The 23,213-nt window shown below is 43.3% G+C and overlaps 1 protein-coding gene across 5 annotated transcripts in view; it reads right to left on the reverse strand.

Annotated features, from left to right (window-relative positions):
- The window catches only part of BPTF (bromodomain PHD finger transcription factor), a 1,440,172-nt gene that overhangs the window by 974,049 nt on the left and 442,910 nt on the right, over positions 1-23,213 (reverse strand). For all 5 annotated transcript variants that reach the window (XM_085617259.1, XM_085617261.1, XM_085617262.1 and 2 more), the window contains exon 13: positions 10,617-12,858. In XM_085617259.1, the coding sequence (XP_085473385.1) occupies positions 10,617-12,858 (2,242 nt within the window). The remainder of the gene's footprint in view (positions 1-10,616; positions 12,859-23,213) is intronic.

Consider the following 23,213-nt stretch of genomic DNA (forward strand, 5'->3'; position numbering starts at 1 on the left):
AACTGACCCCTTCCCTCTCTTTCTTTCACGCACGAGCGAACTGCGGAGGACAAGACCAGCCCCGAGGAAAAGAGGAGAGAGAGACGCCGACTCCTACGAGAGGACTTAACAGACCTGATACACCCCGTGGGGAGGCAAGGAAGACGGACCCCTCGAACAGACTATTAACACAAAGCCCTTTGTATGGGAAAGTTAAATACAGAGGAATAAAGCCTTATCCAAGTAGACCTGGTCTCCGGCTTCTCACTGCCCCATCCCAACAACAACACATGAAATTGTGCAGTATAAGTAAAACATAAATCTGACCTTAGTTTAAAAGATGTTGAAGTACGGCTGTCCTACAGCTGTATCTTCCTGCAGAGTCGATTTTAGACAGCAGTGCTTTGTGAACGTGTGGACATTCCTCCACGTTGCAGCACGACAGATGTTTTCCAAGGTTACTCCTGCGAACAATGCAGTAGAAGCTGCCATAGTTCTAGTAGAATGCGCCCTGACTTTCCTTTGTAAAGGTTTGTTGGCTTTGTCATGACAGAAATGAATTGTAGAAGCCAACCATCTGGCTATAGTTGCTTTAGTTACAGCAGCCCCAAGTGTAGCTTGACCATAGGCTATTAGCAATGGATTGGACCGTCTGATGTCCTTAGTCCTTTGCAAGTAAAATTTTAGACAACGTTTTACATCAAGCGAATGGAATGCTCGCTCAGATGGAGTGGCTGGATCTGGAAAGAAAACTTTCAGTTTCACAGGTTCATTTAAGTGGAAATGAGACGGAACTTTAGGGATGAATTTTGGATTTGTTCTGAGAGTGACAATCTTTAGAGAAATGCAAAAAAGGTTCTGAGATGGCGAAAGCTTGGATTTCGCTAACTCTTCTAGCCGATGTAAGAGCCAAAAGAAGAGCAACTTTCCATGTTAGAAATTTAAGCTCAGCCTTGTGGATAGGTTCAAACAGTCTTTTCATTAATTGAGATAATACTGTGTTCAACTCCCACTCTGGAGGAGGTGCACGAATTGGGGGAAAAACTCGGAAAAGCCCTTTCATAAATTGTTTTATTAATGAAGAGGAACAGAGCGAAGGTTTAGAAGCAGTCTTCCTGAACCTTGAGAGAGCAGCAAGATGAACTTTTATTGATGAGAATGCAAGCCCAGATTTGGCCAAGGATAACAAATAAGGCAGAATTTGCTCTACAGGAGCTTGTAGAGGGTGGACATCATTCCCCTCACACCAACCGTTTCCATTTTAAGCGATAAGTTTTTAATGTACTCTGCGCGCGTGATTTAGATGGAATTTCACGGCATTCCTGTGAAATGTTTAGATCTTTGTATTCTAAGAAATCAGGAGCCATGCTTGCAAGTGCAGCGACTGTGGATCTGGATGGAGTATTTGACCCCTCTCCCTTGTCAACATCGTGATTGTTGGTACTAGACGGATAGATTTGTTCTGAGATAGAAGAAGCAGCTCCTGGAACCAATATTGTTTTGGCCAACAGGGTGCAATCCGGATGAGACGGCACCCCTCCATCTTCACTTTGCAGAGCACTTTCGGAATTAGTGGTATTGGGGGAAAAGCGTACGCACAAAGCCCTGACCATCTCATGGACAGGGCATTCCCTCTTGATCCCTGTTGAGGGAATCTGCTGGCATAATATCGGCATTTCTTGTTTTCTTTTGTCGCAAACAAATCCAGTGCTGGATTGCCCCAAATTTGAAAAATTTTGTTTAGTTGCTTCTGCTCTAATTCCCATTCGTGACAGCCTGCAAGAGATCTGCTTAGATTGTCGGCCAAAGTGTTGTGAAGGCCTTTGACGTGCTTTGCTCTTAAGGTTATCTTGTGTGTTGTAACCCACTCCCACAGTTCCTGAGCTTCCTGCGAAAGAGACAGCGACCTCGTTCCTCCCTGCTTGTTGATGTAATACATGCTGGTCGTATTGTCGTTTCGGACCAGCACTGAGGCACCTGCAATTCTTGGGAGCAATGCTTGCAGAGTGAGAAAAATGGCGCGAAGCTCCAATCTGTTGATATGTTGTTGACTGATTCTTGGGACCATCTTCCCTGAATCTGTAACTCTTGGAGATGGCCTCCCCACCCCTCCATGGAAGCGTCTGCTGTTACAACGAACTCTGGAGGAGTTGGCAGAAAAGAGAGACCCGGAGCCAGGTTTTTCATCTGAGACCACCAATGCAGAGAGACTATCATGCGCGGTGTTATCATGATGGAGTCGTCGAAGGACCCTACAGTTGTTGCCATAGCAGATCTAACTGCTCTTGCAGAGGTCTCATTCTGAGTCGTGCTAACGGTACAAGATTTATTGCAGATGAACACATCCCCAGAAGAGACGCAAACTTCCGCACAGAAAATGACTTTCTTTTTGCGATTGATAGTGCCAGCTTTTGTAAACGAAGCTGACGGTCCTTTGACAAGAATGCCTTGCATTGTATGGTGCCTAGCATCGCTCCCAGAAAAGGAATCCTTTGAAGAGGACGCAGTTGAGATTTGCTTTCGTTGAGAGAGAGGCCTAGATTTGAGAATAGACCTAGGCATGCTGAAACTGCATCTTCGGCAGTCTGCTTCGAAGGGCCTTTGAGCAACCAGTCGTCCAGATATGGAAATACTTGTATTCCCTGCGATCTTAGAGTCACTGCTACCGGTGCGAGACACTGTGTGAAGATTCTTGGTGCAGATTTCAGCCCGAACGTAAGGACTTTGAACTGATAGTGGACGCCAGCCACTACAAATCGTAGGTATTTGCGGTGCTTGGGATGTATAGGGATGTTAAAGTACGCGTCTTCCAGATCCAGAGAAGCCATAAAATCCCCTTTGTTCAGGCAGCTCAAAACTTCGGCCAGCGTAACCATCAGAAAACTTTGCTTCTTTAGAAATTTGTTGAGCTTGCGGAGATCCAGAATCGGGCGCCACTCTCCTGACTTTTTCTTGATGAGGAAAAAAATCGAGAATAGAACCCGGTTCCCTTTTGGGACGATGGAACCTTTTCTATTGCGTTCTTGTGGAGCATTTTTAAGGCTTCTTTGAACAATAAGTGAAGACGAGGGGGAGGGGGACCCTTGGGCGGGGTAGTGGGTGGTCGTTTTAAGAATTCCAGGGTGTGACAGTTTCTGACTAGGTCGATGACCCAACGATCTGAGGTGATCCTTTCGCACTTGTGTGCAAAAGTTGAAATCTTTGCGCCCACTGGGAGGGAAGAAGGGATGACTGGCGTCCTGCGAAAATCATTGCTTCTTGTTGGTGTCGCGACCCTGATTGTTCGATCGCTGCCGTCCGCCCTGGCGAGAGAAACTACTCGAAGATTGTCTGTATGATGATCGTCCATAAGGCTGTCTATATTGTGATTGATATTGCCTGTTTTGCTGACTTTGATAACCTCCCCTTGATACAAAGCCACGGCCTCTTGCACCACGGAAAGATCCACGTTTATATTGGAGAGCAGCTAGCGATTTAGCTGTATCCGTATCGGTCTTAATCGCTAGGAGGGCCTCATCTATATGTTTCCCAAATAAGGACTCTCCATCATAGGCCATATCAATGATTTTTGCTTGAACCTCTGGCCTAAAAGATGTTGCCTTAAGCCATCCTTGGCGCCTAAGAACTGCAGCCCCGGCAAGTTGCCTAAAGTTGGTGTTAGCAATATCCAGAGCACAGTCCATGATCTCTGATGCGGCTCGTTCTCCCTCCAATAGTATCTTCCTTGCCTCCTGTTTACGATCTTCCGGAATGAGGTCTATAAATTCCGACAACTCTGACCACATCTGGCGGTCATAACGACCGAGTATGGCCAACGAGTTTGCTGCTTTAATAGAAGTTGCCGCCATAGTAGAGAACTTTTTACCAATGAGATCCAATCTTCGTCCTTCCCTATCCGGCGGCGTTGATATCGGCATAGCTGGATTTTTTGACCTTTGTTGAGCAGCTTGCGATATAACGGAATCTGGTCGGGGATGACCGATTAGACAAGATGGCGTTTCTGGAGGAGCACGATATTTTTTGTCAATACGAGGGAGGACCGCAGGAACGGAAGCAGGTGTCTTCATAATTTTTAATCCCTCATTCCATATAAAATCAATGATGGGAATCGCTCTGGTAATTTTTCTGTGCTCCTCTTTAAAGTCATGGAGGAAACAATCCGTATGTTCCACTGCGATTGGTAATTGAAATCTGACTGCGGCACGCTGCATTAAGTTGTGAAAACCGCCTATATCCTCAGGAGGAGAATCCGATGGCTGAGGAATGGGTGGAGAAGGCATAGGGATAATATAGTCATCCCAAGGATCCAGACTGGTGTCCTTATCAGGCACTTCACCTTCTTCGATCTCTTCCTCGTCAGAGGAAATGGTATCATGGTGTGATTGCGGCCCAGAACCAGTAGGATGAAGTGGCGAACTTGGAATGTCCGTCAGAAGTGAGTGTGTCTCTTCAGCAGGTTGTAAATCAGGAAGAGGCTGTTGTGGAGGAAATCGTTGGCGGTAATCCGCCAGCATGTGTAGGAGAGTAGGGTCTGCTTTCTATGTTCACCCCCACTTTTTGCTTTTGCTTTACTGGTTTTCGACTTAGATGTGGCTGTGGGCCTGCTAATCAGACCCACAGCCCTGCTGTTCTCTCTCTAAATTGATACTATGTACTTTAGGTGCATAACCCATTTGGATAGGATCACCTTATTGGCCCCTGTACAGTGTACCTTAGGTACCCAGGGCATAGGTGTACCCTAGGCCTACCAGGGGCTGCAGCATGTATTATGCCACCCCTGGCCTGGCCTTCCATCATGACACAACTGGCTGATCATTCAGCTGGGGCAAGGTCGTGTAATCACTCCTTGCTTAGGTGTAGTATTCCTATACCTATCTTACATATAGACACATGTGTACCTATCAGCCACTCCTATGGCAGGCCTTAACAATCCTGGAGGCAGAGTGCTTGGTAACATGTGAGATGGTGCTCTAGCATGAGCTGAGCCTGTCTGCAGCTTTCGGAACCATGTCCTTATAGCTGTTCTAGGATATAGCCTACCATATACTCAAAGTGCCTTATAATCTTAAACGGTTATGGTAACTATGGTTTGGCTTTATCAAAACATGTCGTTTAAGGTGTGTAACACTTTGGAATAATACCCCCATCCCATTTCTGGGGATGAGGATATTATCCCTCCCTTCTAGAGGGAGAAGACATGTTGTAACCTACTTACCCGGTTAAAGTTAACCAGAGCCCCAGCATCACAAAATGGATGCTGCTGCCACGACACAAGTCTGACCTCCTGCTGCTGGGAGTGATCCCGGCAAGGGAGGCTTGGACAATAGGTTTCCTGCCTTGGGAGGTGCGAGCACCACCCCAGACAGGCCTTAGTGTATTGGGGCAGGGAGGGATGAATGAAACGAGACACTGCCTGGGGCACACAAGGTGCTCCATGCATAGTCCAGTTCAAACCGGTGCTGGGGCACTCCAGCCCCAGCGCGAAACTGGACAAAGGGAAGGGGGTGTAACAACCCCCCTCCCAGGTCCCACCCATAAGGCGTGACCTAGCAGGCAACCCAGCCCCCCAGATTAGTATAAGAGTGGTAGCTGGGCCCCAGGAGATTAGATTATCCTGAACCTGCAACTTGAACAGAAACTCTGGACCTTCGACGAAAGAAGAAGACTGAAGAATCTCCCTTGTGGCCAAGGAGTGGCTACCCTGTGCAAACAGGCACCATCAAGAGACTACCCTTTGCTGAAGTTCTACGAGGGACCGACTGCAGAGCCCGACCAGAGCCCTGACTTCCAGACTTCTCCGACCCTGATCCACATCCACAGCCGAGCTGAGATCCGTGGAGGCGACGAGAGACGTGGGACCGGCTACCTGGGAAAAGTGGCGAGTATCTTCCAGCGCAGCTTCTGAGGCACCCTCGAAGTTGTGCACCGGGGATTGAGATGCCCCAACCCCAAGCACCATCTGCACCGAAGATCAGCCCCCCACACTCCACGAGTCCTGCGTGGGGCCTTCTGCATTTTCCTGCTTGCCGTGTCTGTCCGGTTGCTTGCCCGTTGGCTAGCGGCCTTTGTGACGACACACCTTGAAATCTTCACTGCTGGTTTGGCTCCTCCAGACTGGCTCCCGCTTCTTTGCGAAAGAGAAGCACCCCAGACCTTCCTGGTCTGCACCAGAAGCAAGTCCTCCGTTCTTCGTGGGTTCCGCTTGCCAAGGCTTGGGGAGTCCTAGTTCGACTTAGACGCCACCGACAGCAAGAGCCTTCGGGGGAGAGATCGCCTCCTGGTCCTGGTCGTCCTCGACGTCTCCTGGTACCCGTGGCTGCAGCGACAAGTTTCACCTTTCACCTGCAATCTTCACAACATCGCCTGGTTCCTTCCTGGTTCCACGTGGTCACTGGCTAGTGACCCTGACTCTGTCCCTTCTGCTTGCAGGTATCCTCTCTTCTTGATCCCAGCCTTGGGATCCACCGGACACTTCACTGACTGCCTGTCAGCAACTTTCCTTCAGGCATCCATAGAAGTCCACGACGAAACCCGACGCAAGTTCACACCTATGCACCCGCAGCCCGTGGGCTAGGTAACTTGGGTACTTTGGTGCTCACAAGGGTAGTGACTATCCTAGGGTCTAGTTTCCGAGTCTCGACTCTCTAGCTGCTTCAGAAGTGTCCTTAAACTGTTAATTTCTAACTGCTAGTAATTCTATCGACTTTTACGCATTATGCGTGAGTGTTTCCACTCTGCACCTGAATCCCGTGGGCCTCCCACTTCCTAACTGTTGGTAGTGTAGTGTAGCCCCAGCGATTCCCTAGGCCTATCCTATTTCCGTGACAGTGGTCCTTATACCACTTCTTTAGTATATGGTTTGCATGGCCCCTAGGGCCTAACTGTATTACTTACCTGTGTGACTTAATGTATGCTTGAATAAGACTGTGTTGTACTTACCTCTAATCTCCTAAAGAGTGCTGAGGGTTTGACTAGAATAAATACACTTTATTTTATATATATATATATATATATATATCTGTTGTGGTGTCCTTTCATTTGGTATTAAAGGGATTATATATGGTATCACAGCTGGCTTCACATGCCATTCAGAGTTTAGCCTAAGACTGCTCTTGTCCATGCTACCACTAGGATAGCTGGTCTATAAGGTTGACTTTACAACCAATCACCATAAGGGTTGTTTGGACTGATATAAGGTGTACACTAGAACTAGTGACATCATACATCAGGCCAACTTCTCACAGCATGGCCTGAAGATCCTGTATCAGTTTAGGCGGGAGAGGACTCGTTTCTCTACGATCCCAATCCCTTCTGGGATGTCTGTAACCTGGTGTAGCAAGGCCTTCTGATAAACATGCTCCTGGTAGTCGTTCTCCTCATCCTCATCTTGACATTTTATATGTAGTTACGAGGGGTGCCGAGCTATTCCAAAAGGACCCTCGTCATCCTCCTCATCAAAAATCATCCTTTGCATAAGAGTCTAGTATATGTGAAGGTAATAAAGGAGATATGTTGCTGTAATCCTGCCTGTGAAAACTGAATGTGTGTGTAAGCAATAGACGTAACCTGTGTAGTTGGTGGAATCGCCTTTAATAAACTTCTCGACGGGCTTTTCGTCGTCGACGGAATTGCTGCCGTCTGGGGCGTCGACGGGATCGTCGACGTCGCCGTCGATGGGGTCTTCGCCGTCAACGGCGGGGTCTTCGCCGTCAACGGCGGGGTCTTCGCCGTCAACGGCGGGGTCTTCGCCGACGAGGTCGTCGTTGATGGAACTTCCATCGAGCTCGACGTTGACGCGGTCGTCGAAGGAGTCTTAGACGTAGATGTTTTAGAAGACATAATAGGTGAAGAAATAGACGTAGTGGAGACTGTAGCCGTCGACAGAGGAGCAGCAGAAGTCACAGAGACCGTATATGAAGACCCCAATGTCAAAGTTTTAACCTGAGTTTTACTCACGGTTTTTGTTGAAGATCTTTTGGATACCTCAGAGTGTGATGGAAGCGGTGACTCCGAGGATAATACTTGTGACCTCTGGTCAGAAGTTTCATGAGAGGCCTTATGATGCTTTCTTTCTTCACTGGAAGAACCATCAAGCGATCTAGCCCTTTTGCTAGATGTCGAGGCCTTGTCTTCTTCCTCAGCCGAGGAAGATTTCAGCCATAATAACAACCTTGTCTCCCTGTCCCTTAAAGTCTTAGGAGGGAAAGTCCGGCAAATTCTACAATCCTTAGCAACATGCTTAGAATGTAGACAGTATATACAGTCCTCATGCTGGTCGTCCACATGGACCCTCTTCCTATCACAGGTCCTGCAGGGTCTAAACAGAGCTTTCTTGTCAGACATTTCTGAAGAAAAATGAAGAAACTGAGTAGGCACTCAGGGAGACTCCCTTCCACACGACGTGCGGTAAAAATCTGAGGAGAACTGGCTCTGCTGAGAGGGTTCTGGAAGGGTGCTGATGTCTGATTGGTTGTTACCAATTCTTTGGTCATTTTGCATAATGAGGTAGATAGGCTTCTAAGATATAGGCTTTAGGGCCTTTTCTTTGGGCCTACTACTACCACTAATACTTTTTGGCACTACTTTTTTATTTACCGGGACTCCCGCCTCGGCGATGGGGAATGATTCAGGCATGTGAATCTATGAAAGATACCCCAATACTGGATAACTCAGTGTACGAGCCTGGAATGCAATTTTCCGTGTTTTCCTGGCCTCTAATAAGCAAAACCGGTTGCTGGTAACCAATTTCATGGTTGTTACAAGCAGAGCCTTTGTTAGCTGTTTTTTTGTAACACACAAACTCACACTGACTTTCATTCACTTATGGGGTTAAAAAGTAATGTTGTCTGACAACTTCTCAGAAAATTCTTACCTTTTACTTCTTTATCTAATCACTGTGATTTTGGTATTGTTTAATCATAAAATGTGTATCTATTACAGTGAACTGGTATGGTGCTGTTTAAATATTTAACATACATTTATATAAGCAAGTCTTTTGCTTTGAAATCTTCTACTAGGAGAAAGCCTGCCATTTTCTCGTTGAAAGTGGCTTATTTAGCAGGGCCCGATCCAGATGTGCAAATCTTTTTTGCGGTTGCAAACACTACAATTCAGAATGTTTTTGTTTCCAATGTAAAAAAACAATTTTAGGAGTCAGTAAACTTCTACAGATGCCTATAATTGATTTCCAAATGGTTACCAATCACGATTCTGAAGGGGCATGTTCTGGGTGTCCCATCCCCAAATTATGGTTCTGTAGCTTAAGTACAAATGGTTTGCAACCAAAATTATGACCACAAACCATTAAAAAGTTATCAACTTCCAAGCTGGGGTGGCAATCTATTCGCCAGAGGGAAGGGGTCCCATTCCAATCCCTTGCCCTTTGTTATTTGGGGTAAAACTTTCAGGGGGAATAGGCAGTTAACCAGGGAACCACTACAAACTCTCTGAAACTTAAAGAAAAAAAAATAATAATAATCTTTTGAGCAGCCCAATTTCCTTCTTTAAGGAAACTGGGCCGCTTACATTTTATTTTACTTTATTTTAATCACAGAGTGAGTTGCAGTTTGCAACCTACTTAATGGATATTAATTAGGCAGGTGCATTCCAACTCACTCCAATCCTTATTTTGTGAACCATTTGCAAAATAAGTTTGTGGTCATAAAATGACTGGTTGTTAATTGCAGCTACTTTTTGTAATCTGAAATTTACTGCATCTGGAGGTAGATTACTGCTTTGGAGGAACCCTCACCCAGACTAATAATCTGGCCTCTTACAGCAAACTCTGACTACTACATGTGGTGAGATATGCACGTTTCAGGGCTGAAAATTGAAAGGGCCAGGTCAACATTTTATCCTATAATGGGTTGATCAATGCTCCCATGCTTTGTTCAGTTAATAAAGGCCTCTTCACAATACGTAGCAAAGGTAAAAACTGTAGAATTAAGGGTTAGGTAATAAACACATTAATATTTTCAGTGCAATACAATACATAGATAATGCAAAGTGTATATCTACATTGTGTAAAAGAAAAGCAAAACCTAACTAATTTAAAAAAAAAAAAAAAGAATTTGAGTAGAAATGTAACTATTCTAAAAAGGTAATCTTTGATGAATTTTAACAATGAGGGAATGTCTTTTCAAATTACAAATTAAAAACATCAAGATCTTCAACTTTGATGTGTAAAATAAAGCCTTTAATTGGTTATAGTAAGAATCATTAATTTCATCAGAGAAACAAAACAATGGGTTTATGTTAGTCTAAGACTTTCACTTGACAGGAATGTAATCTTAAGTGTCTTCTTTCAGTAGAAGAAACAGTAGTAAATGAAAATAACTACTTTGAATCCGAGTGGGCTATAGCTCGAGGGAAAAACAGATCCACCCATTTTAAAATGGCTATGTAAAGTTAGTTGACTTAGCTAAACAACTTTACACAGATTCCCGTAAGTGTGGGGCTGCATGGTTTCACAGTAATACACTGTACAACTTGTGAGTGCTGGTGTTTCTCTTGCAACGTAAGTCTAGGTGTGGTGCAACCCCTATCAAAACAGTTATGCTAAAACCCGTATCAAAGGAAAATAATAAATTAGCTTTAAAGCAGGCTTCAGACATTTCCATTTATCTTTCAGGACCTACCTCCATGTTATACCAAAAGTTGGTCTGGGGGAAGGGTAAGGCCAGATATCATAAGCTGGTTTTGCATTATAATTAAAATGAGGAACTTCTCTGATTCCACCTCTCCTGGACAACTTCTTCAGATCATCATTTGGCAGAACAAATATGCTCTTCTTGCTACTTTTAGTTGCAAACTTCCTGTAAGATGGCAGAGCTGTTCCAGAGCGAGCCTTTTTGGGTCTTGAAAACTTCATTAGTCTTACCCTGTCTTTGGTTGAATATTCTTTACTAACAGTCATGGATGTTGCCAATGTTCCTATTGGAGTAGTCACTACATCAGTCACTGTTGTGGTTACCACAGTTTTACTGTTTTCCTTTACAGAAAAAACTGTTGCACTTTCTGTAACTGGTGTTGTGACTGTTGTTACTGTAGTCGTGGTGGTTGTTACAGTAGAAACAGCAGAGTTTTCTGAAGCTGCCATCACCATTTCCTCATTATCCTGGGAAATTGATTTCTCCGATACTTTTACAACCGTTTCTGACTTTGTTGAAACAGTGGTTGTCACTTCAGTAACAACAGTTTTGATTTTAGAGTCTCCATTAATACTTTCAAATAAGTTTGAAATGGTCTGACCATTATGGTCTGCACAGTCAGAGTTTAAAGTGGATTCTTTTCTAGAATTAGGCGGTAGGGTAACGTCTTTTTTACACTGCTGTTCGTCAGCTTCTATCAGCTGCCCAGCCTCACCAATAACAGTATTTTTAGGACTCTGAGGTAAAGTGCAAGATGCTTCCAAAGAATGTACCTTGTCTCCAGAATCTGGATCCCACTTGGTTATTTTATCAGATATCTGTGAGCTGCCAGCGTTTTCAGACTGCCAGGAATCCACAAACGTTTTTTCAGTGAGTTCTTCCATACCAATATCTCCATTCATGAATGATTTTGCCCCAGGCACTTTCACTTTGACTTTTGTTTCAGCCTGATTAGCACTATATTTCTGTAAGCACCTATCCTCTGAAAGTTCTTCCAGGTCTCTTGTATCTTTTCCATTAATCTGCCATGTGTCTGTTTTAAATGTTTCTGTTTCCCCCTCAATTTTGGTAGTTTTTGGACATATCACCCCAAACTGTACTTGGTCTACACATTTAGTAAACTGATGTGCTATAGTCACATCTTCTTGCCCATTGGTTTCACGTACATTGCCATCGTCACCTTCATGATTCAGACACGAAAAGGTTTTTGTTAAAGATGTTTTAATTAGCTCCTGGCTTTGCTTCAGGTTCAGACCAGTTGTCTTTTCACTGTAGCCTTGCTCATCTTTCCGTCGAACTCTATTATCGGTATCCCTTTTATGAGCTGGGACAGTTTCAACAACCTTACTTTTCAAGATAGAGGACTCCCCAGTACAATTTTCCAAGCTGCCATTCTTTTCTGTACCACAAGATAATTTGTCATCAATATCAACAGGTGCTGATAGATGGATGGATTGATTGTAATCAACATGAGAAGCCCTTTCAGAGCATATATTGGGTTCTGGAAGTTTTTTGTTTTTGACATCAGAAATAGCACACTTACCAGCCTGCCCTGGCAAAATCCTTTTAGAGTAACAACGAAGTGTGTCACCCGAGGCCCTTTTTCCAAAGCTATTCTGTTTCATCTCTAGTGCAGCGTCAGGTTTACAAATCCTAGACTCTGCAGCAAAGTACTCTTTTTTAGAGCAATGTTCAATGCACTGAGGAAATAGATCTCCTGCATATCTGTGCACTTCAGAGCACCCACTGCTGCAAGAAACCCCAGACTGTGCAGAACAGCTGCATTTACTGCATGACAGACCAATGGCCTCTGTGCATTTCTCATCAGAATATTTGGATTTGTTCTCAGATGCATCATCCACAGCATCTTGAAAGGACAAGTCAAGGTAAGGATCACCTTTCAGTTTAGTTGACTGCAATTCAACAATGTTCACCGGTGTAGGTACAAGCACATTCCTTGCTTGTTTAGAAGCAGATACAACCTTGCATTTATCAAGCCGCTGTTTTTCTTCTAGAGTGAACTGTTTTACTCTCCTTTCAAGCAGTCCATCCAATTTAGATGTTTTGACTTTTTTTTTGTACCAAGTTCTTTGTTGAAAGCTTTCGCTCACATTGATCAAATCAACTTCAGGCAACACCTCTTCATCTTTTGGAAAGGGTTCAGTTTTAATTTCCTCAAGCTCCATTGGTTCTTCCTTGATAACCGATTCTGCTTCAACGCCTTTCTTTCCTATCAATGATAGATTAAGAGTAATTACTTTTAAATCACAGTAGTTAAACCGAAGAAAGATGCCAACACATTTAAATAGCTACACATAAATGAAGTTAGACTTTTCTGGTTATACAAAACACATACTACTTCAATAACACGAAGGTTTTCTACATTTAACTTTCAGCTTATGAGTAATAATCAAACTCTCACCACAATCACACCCAAAGCCACTGCACACTATTACACAATTAACAATCTATAATGATGCTGGTCACTGATTCATTTTAGAGCCATTTTGCGAGTTGCGGTTTGGTGCAGAAGCTACGGCTTTTCTTTCCCAAAATGAAAACTCCAAAGCTGAGCAAACAAAGCAAAAGTCAATGCTTGATGAAAAAAATTTGAGCTCAGTTTTAAAGGCAACTCATGGCTAATTTAAAATATGTTAATCCAATACCCTTTAAATCAAACTTACATATTCATTCCTACAAAAAATGTGTATTAATCTTCTTTATCTTCGAGCTGATCCATTCTAGTGAGAACTAAATTCATATTATTAGCATAAGCCGTGAGACATGGGAGTCATTAGGGCAAAAGTCAATGACGACTTCTGTGATTTGTACTTAACTGTAAAGCTGGAGTATTTTGCTGAAAAAAATTATATAGCACTGACTCCTAATGCAAAGGTCAAACAAGCATTTTGGGTGGATACATTAACAGTTTGGTACACCGTGAACAGGAAATATAAAAATCAACAGATCACAATCTTTTAAGATTATTCATACCAACTTCCTCTGCATTAACCCTCATGCTTATGGTGTTAAGCTCTTAACACCACGAAGAGGGCGACTCAAGATCAGTTCGGGGACAGCAGTAGTGATGAGTCATTGATGATGGGTTTCTAGACTGAGGACGTGAGATCTAAGAGTGGTTTTAAATTCTGTAAGGGAGGCTGACACTGATCAGCTGAATAGCTTTCCTTTGATGTGGACTGAGTAAATAGAGAACACCAGACATAACACGGGGAAGATGAGGGACATGAGGGAGATTAGCAAATAGAGTGATGGAGTAACATGACACTAAAAAGGCAGCTAGATCACCGTATAAATCAATGCAAGGAGCTAGACCTGAGTTCTATCACTGGCACATATAGTCACAAGGACAAAAAATTGTAATAATTGTTAAAAGGTACTCTTGTTCCAAATTGTATCAATATGTGGGTGTGGCCTGAGGTCAGACTGAAAAGAGGCTCACCCTGTGAGTTCTGCGTTCAGACCCCTGGCCTGGCAAAAAAACAGCTGCTTTTGATTAGCCCCAAGCATTTGGAAAATTAAGCCGCAGCATGGGAAGGAAGGGGGCCCACTTTGAGATCTATTCCAGGCTCTGGCAAAGCTCTGGAAGCAATCTTCGGGTTGTGCAAAATATTGGAGCGCTGCAAGTACCGGCGAGCACCTTGGGCCTTTACTTTATCAACATGGCGAAAGGTTGACTGTGCTCGCTTATCTGTCTATCCAAGGGTGACAGAAATGGTGCTGCGGGAGCCACCACGTTACGCAATGCCTCAGAATCCAGCTAGCCTCACTATTTAGACCCATGTTTCCAGTGTGTCACTCCAAGCTTACCATGGGACTACTTATTTAGAGCTGCCTAGAGTGGGTTGTGGGGGACTGTGCCCTAGTCTGTCGGCTAGCTACAGTGGATTGGATCAATACAGAGTAACATTCCTGCACAGGAATCCATACTGAACCGATCAGGGTGCTTATCTGCTCTGAATCTCCACCTTGCTATCCCTGGCACCCCAGATTTGGGGGGTTCGAACCTCTGCAAGGCCCTGATAACGTGGGTGCGGTGAGTCCATAGTGAGGGTGCATTCCATTTATTTCTTGAATTACATGTCACTGAGCGCCCACCTGCACAGTGTAGCTACCCCTGCTGTGTGTTTGCCTATACCCAACAGATGAAAGCACCAAAGGGGCCTCAAGGTACTCTGGGTGAAGACGCCGGGCGTCTACTACCCACACCCAACCCATATTGGCACTTAAAAAGAGAGATACGGTCCCATGATTACTACGGAAGTCCTGCTGAAGTGTCTAGGAGACCTCCACAAAAAAATAGAAAATACGGTCACCAAGCAACTGCAAGCTGTGAAGGTAGACCTGGATAAAGAGCTCTCTGATTTGGCCAAATAAATCCAGTCACTAGGGAAAAGGATAGCAATTGAGGATGATATTGTAGCCCTAAGTCAAGACAATGAGAAGATGCAGGCCATGCAAGTGAAAATCGAGGTAGACATCAGAACACTGGAGGAAAAAAGCAGGACCTGGAGGATTGCTCAAGGAGAGACAATATAAGGATTTGCAATGGGAAAGATATTGGTGATGGTGTAATCCTCTGAAGAGGAACAGAGGTCTACCATCCCCATAGTCCAGGTACACAAGGTGGGTGCACCGCGAGGAGGTGGGGCACCCATCCAAGAGACATAATAGCAAAATGTAGTACTTACAGGATTATGAGGGACGCTAGGAAGGATGGTGAAATAATTATCCAAAACCAATCAAGTGAAATATTTCAGGACTTCTCACAAACATTAAATAAGTGGTGAATGCTGTAACTTCTGAACAGCGCAGAAGGCAAATTAGCTAAAGATGTGATTTTCTTTATGTCTTTGGTTTCAATTTGACTCGAAATTCCATATGGTTACAACAGTGGAGGAAGCTAAGAGCCTTTTGGGTTCGTCTCTGGAGAGACCTATAGCTCTACCTACAGAGAAGAAGTTCCCAGAAACTAAGCCAAAACAGAGATAAGAAAACACTGGCCCATTGAGAACACCCTCCCACAAACAGAACAGCCGGCTAATATGTTTTCAATTTATATTCTGATGGTAGGTACACAGAATGGACATACGAGGCCAGCCTGAGTGATGGGGATTGTTGGCAGTGTTATTGTTCCTTGATACTTGCATACTACTGTTTGTACTTTATGGGTTGAGTTTTACCATATAATGACGCTTTTCAAAGGGGACTGGGTTGCTTAATCCCAATGCTCAAAGTGTTGTTGTTGTCGTCTGGTCATATACTGCTGATCATCTATTGCATAAAGGGTGGGCTATCTTCATTCAGATATTCTGATTGTTTCGGCATGCTGCGGGGAAAAACAAAGCTGCATATGTAGGTCACAGTGCGTTTCACATCTGCACTAAGAAGGGTTCTTGTGGGGTGGAGTTGGATATTGGGGAAAGGCATAAGAAGGACTTTATCCTTACAGTGGAGGGAAATTGCACTATTTCAGCCATCTTCTATCAATAGAGATCACGTATTTTTTCCCATTTGATTCAACAGATCAATAACTTGTGTTTGATTTATGGTTTGAATAATATTCTGGAATATCAAAGGTCTGGACTCTCCGATTAAATGTCATAAGATCTGAAAAGAGGTCAGTGAGGTTCTCCGGATATATTCTGTCTCCAAGAAACACATGTGAAACTGTGTGATACATATTTCATGAAGAGCAAGCTTTATCCCACTTTTTACTCCAAATCATCTAAAACAAAAACTAGTGGCATAATGATAGGTTAACATAAGGATTTTAGCTTTGAAGAAACCAAGGTAATACAGAATAAGAGTGAGGGAAAATGTCTTTACCTAGAGGAGAAATACCAGGGGTTCTCAATAGCTCGATAACACAAATGCCCATTCAAGGACAGGAACACTTTACACTCCAAATACTTTACAATAAAAAAAAGTCCCTGGTGTTACTATGCATGGACACCCCATAACAAATGTATTCAAGGGGCCATGTCAAAGGAATTATGAAGACAGATTAAGAATCTTGCCGTTACAGACCTTTGGTGCACTCGGTATCCCTCCAACCAAGAACATACTTTCTTCTCCAATGTGCACAGATCTTGTTCCTGAATCGACTTGATGTAGGGATCCCAGGAGATCGATACAACAATTACCGTCCTTCACGGGGCAATTGCTATTACCGACCACGCAATGATAAAATAGGAAGAAGAACTCTCTCGCAAAAACAAGAGAAACAGCTGGAAAATGGATATTCAGGAGTTTGGGCCCTGTATCCCAAAAACAAAGGAACGACTATTGGGCAGCCGATCACCGGGGAATAACTTTTTATGACCTATTCCTCTCTCAATGGTCTTATATCTCAAATATACACTAAAATAAGCAGTGTTACTTCACCCCCTAATTGCCCTTACATGAAGTACTGGAAACTGACTAATGAAACCACCATAACACTAGGCAGTGGCGGAAACATTGGGTCTGCTATTCCCCAGTTGTGTAAAAGTGTTAAAAATAGAGAGTCCCTCTATAAGCATTTGACAAATTGGTTTCTCACACCACACAAGCTTAAGCATATGTGGCTTGTGTTGGAGGGGCTGCAGACAGGAAGGAGATACTGTACATATGTGGTTGTCATGTGTTAAATTGCAGATCTATTGGAAAGAAATACTTAGCCATATAAGGGGCATGTTAGGATATCCATTAAAACCTACTCTAGCAACTATCTTATTGAGCCTTCAACCACCTGATGCGCACAAATTGCCTTTGCCAGACTGGAGATTTAACCCAAATATGCTCTTAGTAGCTAAACAATTCCCTACTCTTGGACAGAAGTTGGCAGAACTAACAACTATACAGGAATGGGCTGGATAATTATGGACTTTGCTAGTTATCGAGAAACTGACTTGAGATATAAATGAAAATTGAGACAAGTTTGAAAAATTGGGGCAACCGCTGGCTAAATGTTGAACAAGGGGAGGCCAATGGCATGCCCAAAATCGTTGAGATCATTACAATTGACAACACCTTCCCTTGATTGAACGATAATTCTTAATGTTGACTTGGTTTTATTATATGTCAATAAGGTAGTCTTTAAATCAACTGTGTGTGGGAGGGAGCGGGGGTAGTGAGATTCTTTTGGGGTTTATTAAATTGTGGAATTAGATCTGCTTCTATTTCAATACTGCACACTTGTAATTAGTGCTGTATGAAGATCTATTTCAGAATTGAACTTAATAAAATCCCTTGGAAAACAAAAAAATATATCAATATCCGAGGGAAAGACTGAACACTTATGAAGGTGCACAGGAAGCTATTGCAGTCTTTTACAAATAATTTCAAATCACAGTTTCCAAAGTTATCTGTCTGCGTGACAGAAAAAAAAGCTTTTGCAATGCAAAAAAGGGACGTAGTCATGGAAGTAAGGTAAGGAGAAATGGGAAAATAAAGAACCAGTGAGTTTTTGTTCAGCTGAGCACAAAAGACTATACTGCCATTAGCTGCAGAAAATAGTCTGACATTTAATGGTTTGAGAATCGAGTGGAGGATAGCATGATGGGAAACCTAAGGATATTATGTATAACAATTGTAGGGAGTGAAGAAACTGACAAAGGCTATGATGATAGCCAGGGAGGTGGTTTAAAGCTTAGAAGAGGGGATCCGAGAGAGCGATTTGAGGTTCATCCACAGGGAAATTGCAAGGCGGCAGAGATGGTCTGAGAAAGCTGTTGGGAGAAGAGCTACATGAGGCTATGACAATGTTTCCTATTCACAACTTGGAAAAACAATTCATCCCAATTTTATTTAAGTCACATAAATTAGTTACCGCTAGTCATAAAAAGAATTGTGTGAAGAAAGGAACTGACAAGTGTCTTCAAACCCTGCCTAATGTGTTATGCTCTGTTAGGCAGTGTTCAGAGTCAGACAAACGTGTTAAAGAATCTCTTATCTGCAGGTTATGATTAAATGTAGCCCCACTCCAACCATGTACACCAAACAATTAAGAGCACACAATGGATGGTATATTATTTATTGTGCAGGATTTGTCTACAAATTATATAAATCTTAGTGATCATGATTGCTACAAATCAGCAGATAATACACAAATCATGGTGCATGTCAGGTAAATCCCAATCATATTTCACCACACATCACTGTCCTACTAGCATATTCCCAAACATATCTAAGTTTACAGCCATAAATATCAGGTTAATGAGCCTTAATTATGCCAAGCTATGTATAGTATTCCAGAATATCTTATGCGGTCATCATTAGGAATTCAGTCCATCAGCATCTCCCTCAGCAACTGGTCCGTGTCTCTAACCTCATCTCTGCACTGGTACCTTAAATCTCTGAATCATAAATGCTGTCTTATGGGGGGGGGGGGGGCTCCTGCTTTCCGAGAAAAAGAAGCAAACAATGGCCCTCTACCGAAGCAGAAGGAAGAAAATGCTGCTTCTCTCTTATTCCTTCTAAGAAGAATCTCCACAAGATCATTTCCCCTGCAGCTGCAATTACATGTGCACCACAGGAGTGAAAGATTTTCTTTCTCTGTCTTGTTAGTCTGAATTATGACAAAAACAGATGTTAAACTGAAATATGGCGATCAAGCATATACTGTAAGCATTACCATTCAAAGATGAGTTTCTTTTTCTAGTCCCTGTGAAAATGACAAGCAATCTTTAGTATTAAATCCAGTTTTGTTTATATGCAACCTTGTCTTATTAGCCCCCTTGAAAAATACCGATTTGTGGCCTGCACACCAGTGATAATGAGGAGGTCTCATCAGAAAGGAACATCTGCTTGGATCCTCCTCTCTCTCTCTCTCTCTGTCCAAGCTTATCTAAATCTGGGAGCCTGAAAAAAAGCCTTGCTTATTTAACATGGAAGGGAAGAAGAGTTTCCCTGCCTGCAGGAGGTTACTGGATTGTGCTTGCCAGGAGAAGAAGACTTGATCTGAGGGTGACATTCACCTACACATAGCCCAGTTAACTAGAGAGTCAACTTGAAAGATGTTAAGGGACTGAAGCCACCGATAGGCATCCAGATCCTTACTGCCCAGCAGGCCAGGAAATGAGGCACAACAAGAGCACGGTAAAAGTTTGTGGAGCTGCAACATCAACCTTTTTATAGATGAGAGTGTGAGCCTACAATGTCCTGACCCACTATGTTACCACAGCGTATCTGAATTTATCTGTGCCACAAACATGAAGATCAGGATGCGATCTGAATTTTAGTTGACAGGAGATCACCCTGGTAGTGGGAATGTTAGAACCAACTTTGTTACCAACAATGTACCAACCATACGTGGTTGCCCCAAGAAATGGGATCAGAAGTGGGGGAGGTGGAACAAGTACAGAGGGGACATCTGCATTTCCCCGACGGTGGAGCTACATAGGGAACGACGAACACAGATGGCCCAGTTGACGGCTGAAGTGCTGGCCTCGTCCCCTTAGGTGCGGCACCTTTGTACTCCTCAGTCTCTGCTGCACGTCGCCGTCCACTTATACTGTAGAGGTATCCTGGGTTTTTGTTGTTGCGGGGGAATGTATGAGTATAATGTTCGAAGTAGATCCCTATCCCACCACGGGTTGAATGGCATCATGATACTGTATGTATGTATTAGAAGTGACATTTGTCACAGTGCTCTGACTTTGTATGTGCCGGTCTGGTTTAGTGTTAAAATGCAATAAAAAGTTTGATTAAAAAAAAAAACAATGTACCAACCAGATTGGGTCGTGTTCAAACCTAATGCCAGGCTCAAGGTGGAAAGTAGAAAAGCTACTGGCTGTAGTGGATGCCATGAGCACCAGAAATGTGCAGATTCAGAGAAACATGTTTCGGAAAGATAGGTACTCTTGGAGCAGCATTGTGGCCGCCAGCCCACTAACTGTGTCCCACTGAACTAAATTAGAAACAGTTGGGACCTTAATTGGTTGTCAGACTCCAGCGACTTTAAACCTCTGGTGACTACCAACTTCATAATCTCAAAATTCAAGGCAGCGCCAGTGACTTCAGTGGGTAGGGGAAGATTTTTAATCATAGGGTGATGTGAGTGGCAGGGCTTTCCTGGTAATACGAACAAGTGATTTACCTTCAGTAATGCTTTTCCTGGTGAATACTCCAAAACTGCAGATTTCTCACCTTGTGAATATCCCTAAGCACCAGATTGGATCCTGAAAACTCAAAAGCAGTACTCTTGAACGCCGGTAGGTGGCACTGTGCGACTCCGCATTGACGTCACTCCACTCCAGAAGTGACTAACAGAGCTTTCTGATTTTAGTACAAATGATCTAGCTCCTTTAGGCCTCCTCAAATTTCAAGTCAGTGAGACAGACTCTTTAATCAAGAATATTGCAAAGGGTAAGGCACCAGGGTCCGATGGCATCCCAGGTGACCTTTTCTTAACAAATGTTGATTGCTGGGCTGCTTATTTTAACAAGCTATTCAATGCCATTCTTCAAGGGGCTGAGATTCCCTGCAGCTGGAAGGCTGCTGAAATTGTCCCTATTTATAAGAAATATACACAGGACTCGCATCTATCTACAGGCCGATTAGCCTCATTGATGTGACCCAAAAGGTTTTTGTGAGACAGGTTTTAGGGACCCTTGAACAATGGATAGAGAAACACCAGGCCCTTTCTCCCCCTATAGGAGAGCTTTAGCAAATGGGTTAGCACACAGCATCAGGTTTTTAGATTTTTCCTGATATATTGTAAGATTGTCCTTCTCCAAAAAGTACATCTTTACTTGATCTTTGTAGACCATAAGTCTGCACTGGATCTTGTTCCAAGTGAGGGGCTTTGGTGGTGCTAAAAAACAATGGGGTCTCATGATCTTCTGAAGGTTTTGGTTCGCCTCTATGAAAACACATACGCCCAAGTTAGATGGGGAAAGGGTGGGGAACTTACAGACCAGGTACCCATCCATAATGGAGTCTGTCAGGGATGTGAGCTTGCCCGACCCAGTTTTGTCTGTACTTAAATGATGTGGCACTTTACCTTGAAGATGATATTAATGGCGCTCCCCGATTAGCGGGCTCTAAGGTTCCTCTCCTGCTATTTGAAGACAACACCGAATCAATATCAAAAACCCTGAGTGGTCTGCAAGTGGACAAATTTGCTGCTTTTTTGTAGCGATCGTGGACTGGTGATCAATCATACGAAGACTAAATGTATGGCCATCAAGCCCACATAAGTCTTTTAGAAGTACTGCTTTTTACTTGGAGGACAGGCTACTAGATAGGGTCAGTGAGTTTACTTACCTGGGGAGCAATCCTACTAAATGTCCTGGGCCTTGAAGGTTGAAAGAAGAAGTCTGAACCTTACCCAGCATGCAGCAGCCATCTTAAAAATGCATCAGGCCTCTCAAGATGGTCAGATACTTCCTGTTCTGAACGTGTATAGTGCCATGGCAGAGGGCAGCGCATTGTATGGGGCTGAAGTGTGTGGAAATGCTGATCTGAACAGGTGGAGGGTGGCTGAGAATAACTTTATAAGAGCCCACACGCATCTGCCAAAAAACACACAATTAATACCCCTCAGACGTGACCTGGGCTTCAAGCTGATTTGCCATAAAGCCCAACTGAGACCATTTCTATTTTGGCGAAGGCTTTAATATACTGCAGCTTTAGAGGGCCACTATCTCTCTTTCTGGGATGTAGCTTCTCACAATAAGGCTAGCAATGCCAAATGGCTCTCTTTTGTCAAAAATATGCTGCAAAGGATAGACCTTGGCGAATTTTGGTCCTCATGCCTCGTTTCAAAACATTTTTCACAAACATCCATCAAAAAGGCCTTTTGGGATCATACGTGAGCTGAAGAACTCAGACATATCTGAGATAGCCCTCTCAGTCACATTTTAGATTTCAAGATTGCCATAGCCTTTGAGCCTCTCCTAGATTATATAACCCCGATAGCTTCTAAGAGCATATACCTTAAATTTCGAATATGGAACTCTCCCGCTACAGATGCTCCGAGCAAAATGGAACCCAGGTGGCGCTGTGAATACAACACATCCATCATGTCAGAAGGCAAAGGAATCTCTAGCACACTTTATATTATTTTGTCTATCATATGTGCGCCCTATAAAATCCTGGATTATTCCATTATGTAAACAACTCGGATGTCGCCAGCATCAGGATGCTCTACGGCTGCGGTGCACCAAATACAGTCAGGCTATTGTCTGTGAAGCTTCAAAACACTTAAACTGGAGCTGGTGCATTAGAATGAAAGAATTAGTCTGAACTTCTAGATAGCATGGAGGCCACTGTTTTTATCTGACAATGCGACTAATTTTGCTTGCCTTATAAACCCTTTTTCCTCATTGGTTTTGGGAATAATGATCTTACTTTTTAATAGGGGACTTTTTTATAGATGATAATATGACTGGATTTTTAAGGTTATTGTCTCTTTTTAAATGTATCTCTCCGTTTAACTTTTCATAAATGTTGGACTTTTATCCTTTCAAAGGCAATTTTCTGCTTTAAATCTGTGAGGCGTCATGGTGCAACTTATTTTGAAAGTTTGTAGATGTATATTTGTATCATCTGTTGTGTACTTTTATGGTTGTAAAATAC

The sequence above is a fragment of the Triturus cristatus genome, chromosome 7, assembly GCF_964204655.1.
Source record: "Triturus cristatus chromosome 7, aTriCri1.1, whole genome shotgun sequence".
Lineage (NCBI taxonomy): Eukaryota > Metazoa > Chordata > Amphibia > Caudata > Salamandridae > Triturus > Triturus cristatus.